Source organism: Liolophura sinensis, chromosome 5 (assembly GCF_032854445.1).
Source record: "Liolophura sinensis isolate JHLJ2023 chromosome 5, CUHK_Ljap_v2, whole genome shotgun sequence".
In the NCBI taxonomy this organism is placed as follows: domain Eukaryota; kingdom Metazoa; phylum Mollusca; class Polyplacophora; order Chitonida; family Chitonidae; genus Liolophura; species Liolophura sinensis.
This window is the reverse complement of record NC_088299.1, coordinates 6,436,492-6,448,354: the sequence shown is the minus strand read 5'-3', so window position 1 is coordinate 6,448,354 and position 11,863 is coordinate 6,436,492. Positions and strand designations below refer to the sequence as shown.

Below are 11,863 nucleotides of genomic sequence, written 5' to 3'. Positions count from 1 at the left end.
ATAAGCGAGGAATAATAAAGGAAGTACATTTGTACACTTTATTGAACAACGATGTATAATACTGCAGAATGAATAACAAATGAATGACCAACTAGAAATCACAGAACTGATGAAGAAGCTGTATTGAAGATATGCCTCAGTAACATTGTCAAAACCATAGAGATATTAACCTACTCATGCTCTCATAATACAACACGATTTTAATGAATTTTAAATTCATTCTTCGTCAAAGTAACCTGTTGCCTGTACGTCTAAGCCGTGACAACACAAAACCCGCTGAGCGGAGAGTTCAATACTACACGTAAATTGATGACGTTACACACATCTTGCACCACCACGCGTGTTTTGGAGAAATCCCGTCGAGGACAAATCTTATAAAGTTTGTCTGATTTCCGAAAGAAAACAGGTTAAAACCGTCGGGGAAAAATACGTAAAACATGGCTGTGCGTAACCAGTTTGAGGGTAACAACGAAATAGGAGTTTTCTCCAAGTTAACAAATGCTTATTGCTTGGTGGCAATCGGAGGGTCTGAAAATTTTTACAGGTGCGTGAAATGATCACTTAGTAATGTCATCAGTTCTGGGCAACGCAAGAAACCAATACATCTGTTTACTGATACTTACATGATACCTGTTTGTTAAAGTCATGACAGTCTTGTAAGGCTTGTTGTACTATTAAAATATTCCTTTGTCTGTGTGTAATGTGAAGTGTGTCTTGTTTCAATTTGGATGTACAGATGTCAGTACTGGTAGTTATTGCCACAATTTTCAGCGGGATTTCTCTTAGCGTTCAAATACAACGTACTACGGTCAGTGAGAGTTGCAGATGTTGTTTTTGCTTTCATTTGAACTCTTGTGGCAGTGCCACTCGAATCAGAGTTACATATTATGTTTGCAGATAGAACTTAACCTGTAGCTAGAGCATAGAATCCGAAGCCTAATAACTTTTTAACACACCTGTACAGGTAGGTCGAGCTGAGAGGAAAGAGTCAGAGTTGACACCAGGTTTGGACAGCAGTCATTGTTTAAAAAGGACTTGTTGGGCATGGCGTGAATTGGTGCAGGGTCTATCATCGAAAATGAAACTCCACCAGACCAGTATACAGAGGGGCTGAAGTAGCCACCTGTGGCTAATGTACAGATATATTCGGGACTGTTTGTTTTGTGTTTTACGCCGTACGCAAGAATATTTTGCTTGTACAACATGGATGGTGTTACAGTACTGGTATAATAGAAAATGATAATAAGGTCTTTTGAGAACTATGCCAGATAATAACCAGAAACCATTATGATAAAATGTTAGTCAAAAGAAAAGTCTGTATAGGATATGTAAACAAAGTGTAGTTTGGGACATGTTAGGCTCATGGGCCATGAAGCAGTGTTTTCCATTAAATGCCAGGTAAAGTACATAACATTTCACTGACGTTGCTGTGTGGGTAAGGCATAAAGGTGCAAGGAAAATGGCAAGTGCCAAGATGACCACTGTCTTGACCACCAGGAATTTAAGTATTTCAGCGATTTTACACTCTTCACACTTCAGTTTTCCAGAATGGTCAGAAAGTAATGTATGATTTGAACATCACCAGATGGGTACTTTACTTTTAATGGGGCGCATGTATTTTCACAGCTTGTAAAATTCATATAAAATCTACTTTTACAAGTTGGTTTATGTCAGTGTCAATCATACACACAGCCTGTTAGTTATAGGGAATGTTGAAGGGATTGAGTACTTATTACTTATCTTCAGAAAAGCCGACTTGTAACTGTGTATATTTGTGTTTGTTGACAGTGTTTTTGAGGGTGAATTGTCAGAGACCATCCCAGTGGTACATGCATCTTTGGCAGGATGCCGTATCATTGGCCGGATGTGCGTGGGTAAGAAGACAGCGTGCACAGTCTGTTTTTGATTTGTTTACGTCAGTGAAGTTTCATGTAAAAATATTTCTCTAATCATCGTTTTAAGTGTTAATGGTGATAATCGATATGCCCCAAGTACAAAGCGCCCAAAATAAGCCTCCTATCATAATGCTGGCTGCCATTGCCTAAGTGAAATACCAACCAAATAAACAAATGAATGAATCTTTCATAATCCCCAAAGCATCAGAGATGTTTGAAAAGCTTAAGATTTTGAAAATCGGCCAAAAATGAGACAAAAAAGGAGAATAATGCACATGTAAAAGAAACGCCGAAATTGGAGTAATGTTTACCAGCTGTCTTTACCAGTGTTGAAATTCTACAGTTTATCTTTTTCTAGGAAACAAAAATGGTCTGCTTGTCCCCAAACAGCACAACAGATCAAGAATTACAACACATCCGTAATTCTCTGCCTGATTCTGTCAAGCTGCAGAGAGTGGAAGAAAGGCTGTCTGCGCTGGGGAATGTAGTGACCTGCAATGATTATGTGGCCTTAGTTCATCCCGATCTGGATAAGGTGAGTATGAACCAACCACACGTACTCCAGACACACAAACACTACTCACAGGTACATGTACACCAGCCGGCAGCATGTACATGTGTGGTACACCAGCCGGCAGCATGTACACGTGTGGTATACCAGCTGGCAGCATGTACGTGTGTGGTACACCATCCGGCAGCATGTACATGTGTGGTACACCAGCCGGCAGCATGTACATGTGTGGTACACCAGCCGGCAGCATGTACACGTGTGGTACACCATCCGGAAGCATGTACGTGTGTGGTACACCATCCGGCAGCATGTACATGTGTGGTACACCATCCGGCAGCATGTACATTTGTGGTAAACCACCTGGCTACTATAGCTACATGTACCACACCATTAGTTCGCATGACGCACATAATCCATCGAGACCTCACCTAATGTGTGGAACACATACGGTACACCACCCGGATGCATGTGGTACACCACCCGGATGCATGTGGCACACCACCCGGACACATGTACATGTGTGGTATGCCACCCGGCGACACATACACATGTGGTACACCATCCAGCCCTTACGACTGTAAACCCCAAGCACTCACTCACCATCCAGTCCCATGTACAACTGTGATACACCATCCGGCCGAACATACATGTACACATGTGGAACACCATTCATATGTACAGCATTTACAGGTACATATACATCATCCCCGTAGTACTTGTGGATTGTGGTAACTGAATAGAACCTAAGGTAAACAAGGGCACCTGTCCAGGAAACTGTTGGTCTGGGGGAACATTTGTTCGCTAGATCACATAAACAGTGAAGGGTCACTAACCACTCTTACAGTGATTTTTTGATGCGCAGAGAACATGAGAAAAGCTGCAGAAATGTGACATTTCTTGTTGCTAACTTTTAGAGCCCCTTTTCATCTATCTGTTTCGTGTTTCCTTTATTTGTTTAACTCCATCATGTTACAACAACATGGTGACTTCCCTTTGTGCCAAAACGATGCCACTATACGGCGCAGTAAGGGAAATCAGTTCACTTTTCACATTGGTAGGTTTAAATACGTATGAAATAAGAAACTGTCTGTAAATTAAGATGATTTTAATTTCTTCAGTGTTCAGTAAATGAAAGTCACAGATTCTGGATATATATTAGTTATACCTAATAACCTGCCAATGTTAAAATTCACTGATTTGGCTCCTCTGCTATTCGTCATCATTGAACATTTATGAAAATGAAGGTAAATGCCAACCACAGTTGTTTCTGGACTATAACTTATGGCCGTTTATCAGCAGCTGAAGCATTCTGTTTTCACATGTAAATAACATTGTATTTTTTTCCTGTATTCCAGGAGACAGAGGAGATAATTCAGGATGTGCTGCAGGTAGAAGTGTTCAGACAGACGATAGCTGACAATGTTCTTGTGGGTAGTTACTGTGCTATCAGCAACCAAGGCGCTCTGGTGAGTTTACATGCACATGCCTTCGTATGCCAACTGTACTGGTTACAAGATGGTTGTACATTTTACTGGATTTTTTTTCTTGAAAAAGGAAATTCTGTGAGCGTTGTATTAGAAGGAGCATAAATATGCTGCTTGATAATACCTTTCATGATGTTGCGTAATAAAATTAAGGCTAAAAAGTCACCCAGAGTTGTTTACCATAATTTGACGAGTGTGTTGGAAACAGTTACATTTTATTGAAGAGGTCAGGAGGCCTGTCCTACAATAACTTTAAGACTGGAGCAACCTACCTGGGAATTACTTTGTGCGCATTGTACAGAGCCTTTTTGTTTTCAGGTACATCCTAGAACTAAAGTAGAAGATCAAGACGAGTTGTCATCATTATTACAAGTTCCACTCGTGGTGAGCTCCTTATAGTGTCTTGTACTGTGTCCAGTAAATGAGTCTTAAATTGTCAAGTACATGAGTTACCAGCAGTATCCCATACATTGTCAAGTACATGAATCACCAGCAGTGTCAGATATTTTGTCAAGTACTTGAGTCACCAGCAGTATCTCAAACCTTGTCCAGTACATGAATCACCAGCAGTGTCAGATATTTTGTCAAGTACTTGAGTCACCAGTAGTATCTCAAACCTTGTCCAGTACATGAATCACCAGCAGTCTCAGATATTTTGTCAAGTACTTGAGTCACCAGTAGTATCTCAAACCTTGTCCAGTACATGAATCACCAGCAGTGTCAGATATTTTGTCAAGTACTTGAGTCACCAGTAGTATCTCAAACCTTGTCCAGTACATGAATCACCAGCAGTGTCAGATATTTTGTCAAGTACTTGAGTCACCAGTAGTATCTCAAACCTTGTCCAGTACATGAATCACCAGCAGTGTCAGATATTTTGTCAAGTACATGAGTTACCAGCAGTATCTCAAACCTTGTCCAGTACATGAATCACCAGCAGTGTCAGATATTTTGTCAAGTACTTGAGTCACCAGCAGTATCTCAAACCTTGTCCAGTACATGAATCACCAGCAGTGTCAGATATTTTGTCAAGTACTTGAGTCACCAGTAGTATTTCAAACCTTGTCCAGTACATGAATCACCAGCAGTCTCAGATATTTTGTCAAGTTCTTGAGTCACCAGTAGTATCTCAAACCTTGTCCAGTACATGAATCACCAGCAGTGTCAGATATTTTGTCAAGTACATGAGTTACCAGCAGTATCTCAAACCTTGTCCAGTACATGAATCACCAACAGTGTCAGATATTTTGTCAAGTACTTGAGTCACCAGCAGTATCTCAAACCTTGTCCAGTACATGAATCACCAGCAGTGTCAGATATTTTGTCAAGTACATGAATCACCATCAGTATCTCAAACCTTGTCCAGTACATGAATCACCAGCAGTGTCAGATATTTTGTCAAGCACTTGAGTCACCAGTAGTGCCCCATACATTGTCCAGCACATGAGTCACCAGCAGTATCCCATACATTGTCCAGTACATAAGTCAGCAGTAGTATCCCATACATTGTCCAGTACATAAGTCACCAGCAGTATCCCATACATTGTCCAGCACATGAGTCACCAGCAGTATCCCATACATTGTCTTGTACATGAGTCACTTAACAGTATCCCATACATTGTCAAGTACATGAGTCACTAGCAGTATGCCATACATTATCCAATACATGAGTCACTAGCATTATCCCATACATTTTCTGGTACATGAGTTATAAGCTCTGTCCCATACATTGTCCAGTACATAAGTCAGCAGTAGTATCCCATACATTGTCCAGTACATAAGTCAGGAGTAGTATCCCATACATTGTCCAGTACATGAATCACCAGCAGTATCCCATACATTGTCCAGTACATGAGTCACCAGCAGTATCCCATACATTGTCAAGTACATGAGTCACTAGCAGTATCCCATACATTTTCTGGTACATGAGTTATAAGCTCTGTCCCATACATTGTCCAGTACATGAATCACCAGCAGTATCCCATACATTGTCAAGTGCATTAGTCACCAGCAGTATCCCATACATTGTCAAGTACATGAGTCACCAGCAGTATCCCATACATTGTCAAGTACATGAGTCACTAGCAGTACCCCATACATTTTCTGGTACATGAGTTATAAGCTCTGTCCCATACATTGTCCAGTACATGAGTCACCAGCAGTATCCCATACATTGTCAAGTACATTAGTCACCAGCAGTATCCAATACATTGTCAAGTACATTAGTCACCAGCAGTATCCCATACATTGTCTTGTACATGAGTCACTTAACAGTATCCCATACATTGTCTTGTACATGAGTCACTTAACAGTATCCCATACATTGTCCAGTACACAAGTGATCAGCAGTATCCAATACATTGTCACCGGCCCGGATAGCACAGTTGGTAGAGCGTCCGCTTCGGGACCGGTAGATCCAGGATCAATCCTTGATCGAGTCACACCTAAGACTTTAAAAGAGGAAGTTGTAACTTCCTCGCTTGGCGTTCAGCATGAAGGGGATAGTGCAACGACTGGTTGACCCATATCAGTATAATGGCTCGGGCAGGGCGGCTTACTTGCCTTCGGTAAGTCGTCTCAGTGAAGCAGCACTAAATAAAAAAAATCGTCCTGCAACAAGGAGGCACATTACACGTACATGCACCCTAATGATTCCTTCGTCGTCATATGACTGAAAAATTGTTGAGTACGACGTTGAACCCCAAGCACTCACTCACCAATACATTGTCCAGTACATGAGTGACCAGAAGTATCCCATACATTGTTCGTACATGAGTCACCGGCAGTATCCCATACATTGTCAAGTGTATGAGTGACCAGCAGTATCCCATACATTGTCCAGTACATAAGTCAGCAGTAGTATCCCATACATTGTCCAGTACATGAGTCACTAGCATTATCCCATACATTGTCCAGTACATGAGTCATAAGCTGTATCCCGTACATTGTCCAGTACATGAGTGACCAGCAGTATCCCATACATTGTCCAATACATGAGTCACAAGCAGTATCCCATACATTGTCCAGTACATGAGTCGCCAGCAGTATCCCATACATTGTCCAATACATGAGTCACTAGCATTATCCCATACATTGTCCAGTACATGAGTCATAAGCTGTATCCTGTACATTGTCCAGTACATGAGTCAGCAGCAGGATCCCGTACATTGGCTAGTCACAAGCTGTCCCATATATTGTCTGGTACAATATTGTGCCTTAAATAGTGGAATTTGATCAGTGGGCATATTATACTGTATTTCACCTAGTTCAAGTTTTTTTCAACAGGCACAGTCAGTTCATTCTGATGGATTTGTCCACTTTATAGGGTTATTTAAGAATTTTTGTGAAGCTTGATTCATATGTTGTCAGGAAACCCTGGGAGTTAGCATAAAGATTCAAGAGTGTTATTTTCAGGCCTGTATGTACTTCTGGACATGCGTGAAGGGCATTTTTAGAGGCCATACTTCAGGTGAAATACAGCATTGTGCTGGTACTCCATTTTGGAGGTACTGATTAAAAACTTGTCCACCTTATAGAACCTTTCGAGAGTTTGGGGTTAAATTAAATTCATATTTGTTTTCAGAAAAAAAGAGTGTTGGCATCTTAAATATCTGAATTTTAAGGCCTTTGTGTGATTTTGGATGTGCATTTTTACAGACCAGTCTTCACTTGAAGTAAGGTATGTCAGTCAATGAATCCATCAATCAAGTTGTATTTTAACTTTTCAGGCAGGCACTTTAAACAGAGGTAGTGAAGTGATAGGTGCAGGCATGGTAGTGAATGACTGGATTGCTTTCTGTGGACTCGACACAACCAGTACAGAAGTCTCAGTCATAGAATCTATATTCAAGCTTGGTGATGCTCAACCTTCAGCAGTCTCTCAAAACTTACGAGAAAGTTTGATTGACAGGTACGTATATTTCCAGGTTGAGCCTCCCGTGTTTCTGTCAGCCCTCCAAGAACAGAATAAATCCACGTTTTTTGTAACAAAATTTATATATGCATGTTAAACATATACTAATACTGTAGAAGAACAATATTTTATGTTACATGCATTTAAACACCTTCGGATGGTCATAGCTTTCACCCGGGCTCTGTTCAGCTTCCTGTCATTGCCGTTGTATAAGTGAAATATTCTGGAGTACAGCGTAGAATACCAATCAGTCAAATGAATAAAAAAATTTTACATGTCATTAGAGCAAATTCAGAAAGTGGTTGGAAGCGGGATTTTTCACACGGGGCATATCAGAGACTAACTGATCAGACTGATCTCTTTTTTTTTTTTTTCAGCATGACGTAAAGAAAAGACCTAAAGGGGTACCCCAGGACCAGATGGAATCAGTAGTGCTGCCAACTGGTTTTGTGCCTCTCGCATTTCATGCGTGCTATGCTACGTTATACACATACATGTAAATCACACACATCATCTGGTTGTTGTAAATGCATCATCATTATCATCAGAATACAAAGACTTTCCAAGTAGAATACCACCTGGGTTTGTTCTGGCTTCACCTGTCCATGTTGTATTTACTTGCACAGGTATTCAGACAGTTGTGCAGCATATGGCTCTGTGGTCATGGTGGCCTATATGTACTCGTTATGTTTGGAATAGTTACATCTCCACTCTCAATTATAAAGTCAGGTAAAGGGCATTGGGGACTGACAGGAAGTATTGAGCTTTTGTATCAACCGTCTTGTTTCCTTATTGTTGACTGTTGGGTACTGTAATATTAGGCCATACAGGATAAAATGTAGACGCACAGTTTGAAATTTATGATGTAATTTCATAGCTTTGTGATGTACATATATTTGGCAGTCTACAATTTTAGGGATCTTAGTTATAATAATACACTTTTTCTTATCTTCAATCAGCCTTGTTTTGCTCGTTTTGGGGAAAATTTGTACTACATCGCATGCCTGATATAAGAACTTTTTTATATAAGGGCACAACCATATAAAGGCTTCATTTCATACCTGGCAATGGAACCAAGTATGGCATGTACATTATTCTGTCCAAATTCTGAGTCAATAGTTGATGTATTTTTTTTATAGGTTTAGGCTTCCTGTACACCTTTCTATATGATGAGTGTAATTACAGATTAAAGTAAAATTAGATTTGTCCAAATCTGGGAACTGAAATAACTCCAAATAAAGAAGTCATATTTGACCCTGAAGGGCTCTCCAGTGCTATTATAGCAGTTGTAGTTAAGTGTTAGACCTGGTACTGTACATGTATTTATACAAGCCTCACAGGTGATGATGTGGATGGTTTACATGTGATCTGACATACAAAGTTGTCAAGTGTCATACACAGGAAAGACTATGTAGACTCTTGGTACATCAGATTATACATCAGATGACACAAGGGTGCACGAAATTTTGATCAGAACTTCATAGTCAATCATAAAGTTTCTGTGTACCAATAACTCCAGTGTGGAAATTGAGAAACAGGCTCCTTACAAGGAAGCTTATTTTTGCAGGTACACTATCTTGATTACCCTAATTTTCAACTTTTTTCAGCACCTCTACTACTACTGTAAAGGTCACTTTCATTTCTTTCACTTGGCGACTGTTAGTAATGAAAGTTGTTTATATGTATGCCAGGAATATTGATTTATGGTGGAATATTTTGCTGCTATAAACATATGAAATAATCGATGTAATCAGCCAGTAAGTCATTACTCTAGAATTTTGTCAGATTTTTGTCAAAATAAATCTATGGCCAATTATTAAGAGGTATGGGTCAGTCTATGGCCAGTCTGTTGGTGAATCTTTAACACTGGTTATACTCTTTATCGGAATTACTTTTTTCACTTGATTTTCCTTGTCACCTAAACGAATTCTTAGATTATTTATGATTGAAACTGCCAGGTATTGGTATTCTGCTTGATGAAATAACGATGAATGGTGTTTTCCCTTTTTTTTGCTTATGTATAAATGATGATGATTACAGTTCTAATTTTACTTTAAAATGACAAAGTGCAGAGCAAGATTAAGCACAACACATTCTAAGTAAAATTCTTTAAGCAGGATGAAAAATGGAAAATGAAAATAATGACTTTTTTTTTTAGGAATCACAAATGGGTACTTCCTTTCTGGAAAGGAAATATTGCTAGTTTAGCTGATATATGTAACCACTGTTCTTTTCAACTGACCTAGTCTTAGCCACATGATCTGTTAGTATTTTGCATGGAGACTGAATCAGTAATATTTATTTATGTTTTTGATTGGTGTTTAACACTATTATCAAGAATATTTCACTTATACAACATCAGCCAGATTTATGTGTGGAAGAAAACAAGTTAAAGCCTGGGGGAAATCCAGGACCATTCACAGGTTGCTGGCAGACCTTGCCATGTACGGTTGGAGAGGAAGCCAGTATGAGCTGGACTTTAACTCACAGCGACCATATTGGTGGGAGGCCCCTGGGGCATTGCACTGTGCTGGTGTGCTAACCACCTCGGTTAGAGTTAGATAACTTTTGTCATTTGGATGTATGTCTATGTGGATATTATGGAGATAAGTTTTGGTAGACATACATTAAGTTTAGTTGAAAAAACATGAGAGTGAGACACTTTTAACTATGTCTTTTTCTCAGCTAAGGTGGGAATATTTAATGACTTCAGAATTTGCAAATACATGTAATTGAAAGGTTATGAATGTTTAGTTTCCTTGGAATGACCTTGTAATTTTGTCGTTGGCGTTGAATCTCCATGTATTAATCAACTAAATGGTGATCCCAAATTACCAGTGCTATTATACAACGGGTATTTCTATGCTGAAGACCGGCCCGGATAGCACAGTTGGTAGAGCGTCCGCTTCGGGACTGGTAGATCCAGGATCAATCCTTGATTGAGTCACACCTAAGACTTTAAAAGAGGAAGTTGTAACTTCCTCGCTTGGCGTTCAGCATGAAGGGGATAGTGCAACGACTGGTTGGCCCGTATCAGTATAATGGCTCGGGCGGGGCGGCTTACTTACCTTCGGTAAGTCGTCTCAGTGAAGCAGCACTAAATAAAAGAGCGGTGGAAATCCGTCCTGCAACAAGGAGGCACATTACACGTACATGCACCCTAATGATTCCTTCGTCGTCATATGACTGAAAAATTGTTGAGTACGACGTTAAACCCCAAGCACTCACTCACTCTATGCTGAAGAATGGGGGATATGTACAGGCCTCAGCATGCTGAATAAAATGTTTTGTCTTGAAATAAACTGAACTTTTGGTGTAAATAACATTTTCCTCCATGGGTTCCTGTGGGTGTGTTTTTTGAGAATATCTTTACCTTATCATTGTCTCTAGCAACCTGCAGATGGTCTTGGGTTTCCACCTTGATCTACCCGGTTTCCTCCCACCATTATGCTGGCCGCCATCTTATAAGTGGGATTGTCTTGAGAACAGCCTAAAACACCAATCAAATAAATAATTACATTCACCTTATTTGCCATCAGTAGTTTTCAAATACTGTATATGGTCTAATATTTTAGGTCACTTGTCCACCTTTTGATATGGCAATCTGACTAGAATACATGTGGCAATACAAGGTTGTTTATTATCTCATATAATAGGCTCCATAATGCAAGAGCGTTGCTTACTGCTGCCTCACTGGAATACCATGCTGTGGACACTTGTGTTAACATCACACCCAGGTGTGGATCAAACGCGGAGGGAAGGAAAGAGAATGAGAAAGAAAAATACTTCATGAAATATGACGGTTTTGTCTCATTTTCTTCATCAGTGCTGAGATGTTTAAGGGTTTAACACTTTCGTCTTGGTCTTTGTTGTGTAACCCGATACCGTTGAACCTCGTGAAATCCTGAAAAAGCGCATCATTTGAGGCAGTATGAAACAAGGTTCAGTGCTATCAGGTTACACAACAAACATTAAGGCAAGGTGTTATACCCTTAAACATCTCAGCATTGATTTTTTTCCTTTATCTTGATTGTTCTTAAATGTCATACAAATCACTTTA

General features: G+C 39.8%; 1 protein-coding gene across 1 annotated transcript; it reads left to right on the top strand.

The window, feature by feature from the left end:
- Positions 1-354: 354 nt before the first annotated feature.
- On the top strand, positions 355-10,669 carry LOC135465609 (eukaryotic translation initiation factor 6-like). The gene is given in 8 exon segments (XM_064742886.1): positions 355-544; positions 1,789-1,874; positions 2,254-2,282; positions 2,284-2,430; positions 3,762-3,872; positions 4,209-4,274; positions 7,619-7,800; positions 8,181-10,669. Coding segments are annotated over 8 exon segments (738 nt in total). The 5' UTR covers positions 355-437; the 3' UTR covers positions 8,191-10,669.
- The last annotated feature ends 1,194 nt before the right edge of the window (positions 10,670-11,863 follow it).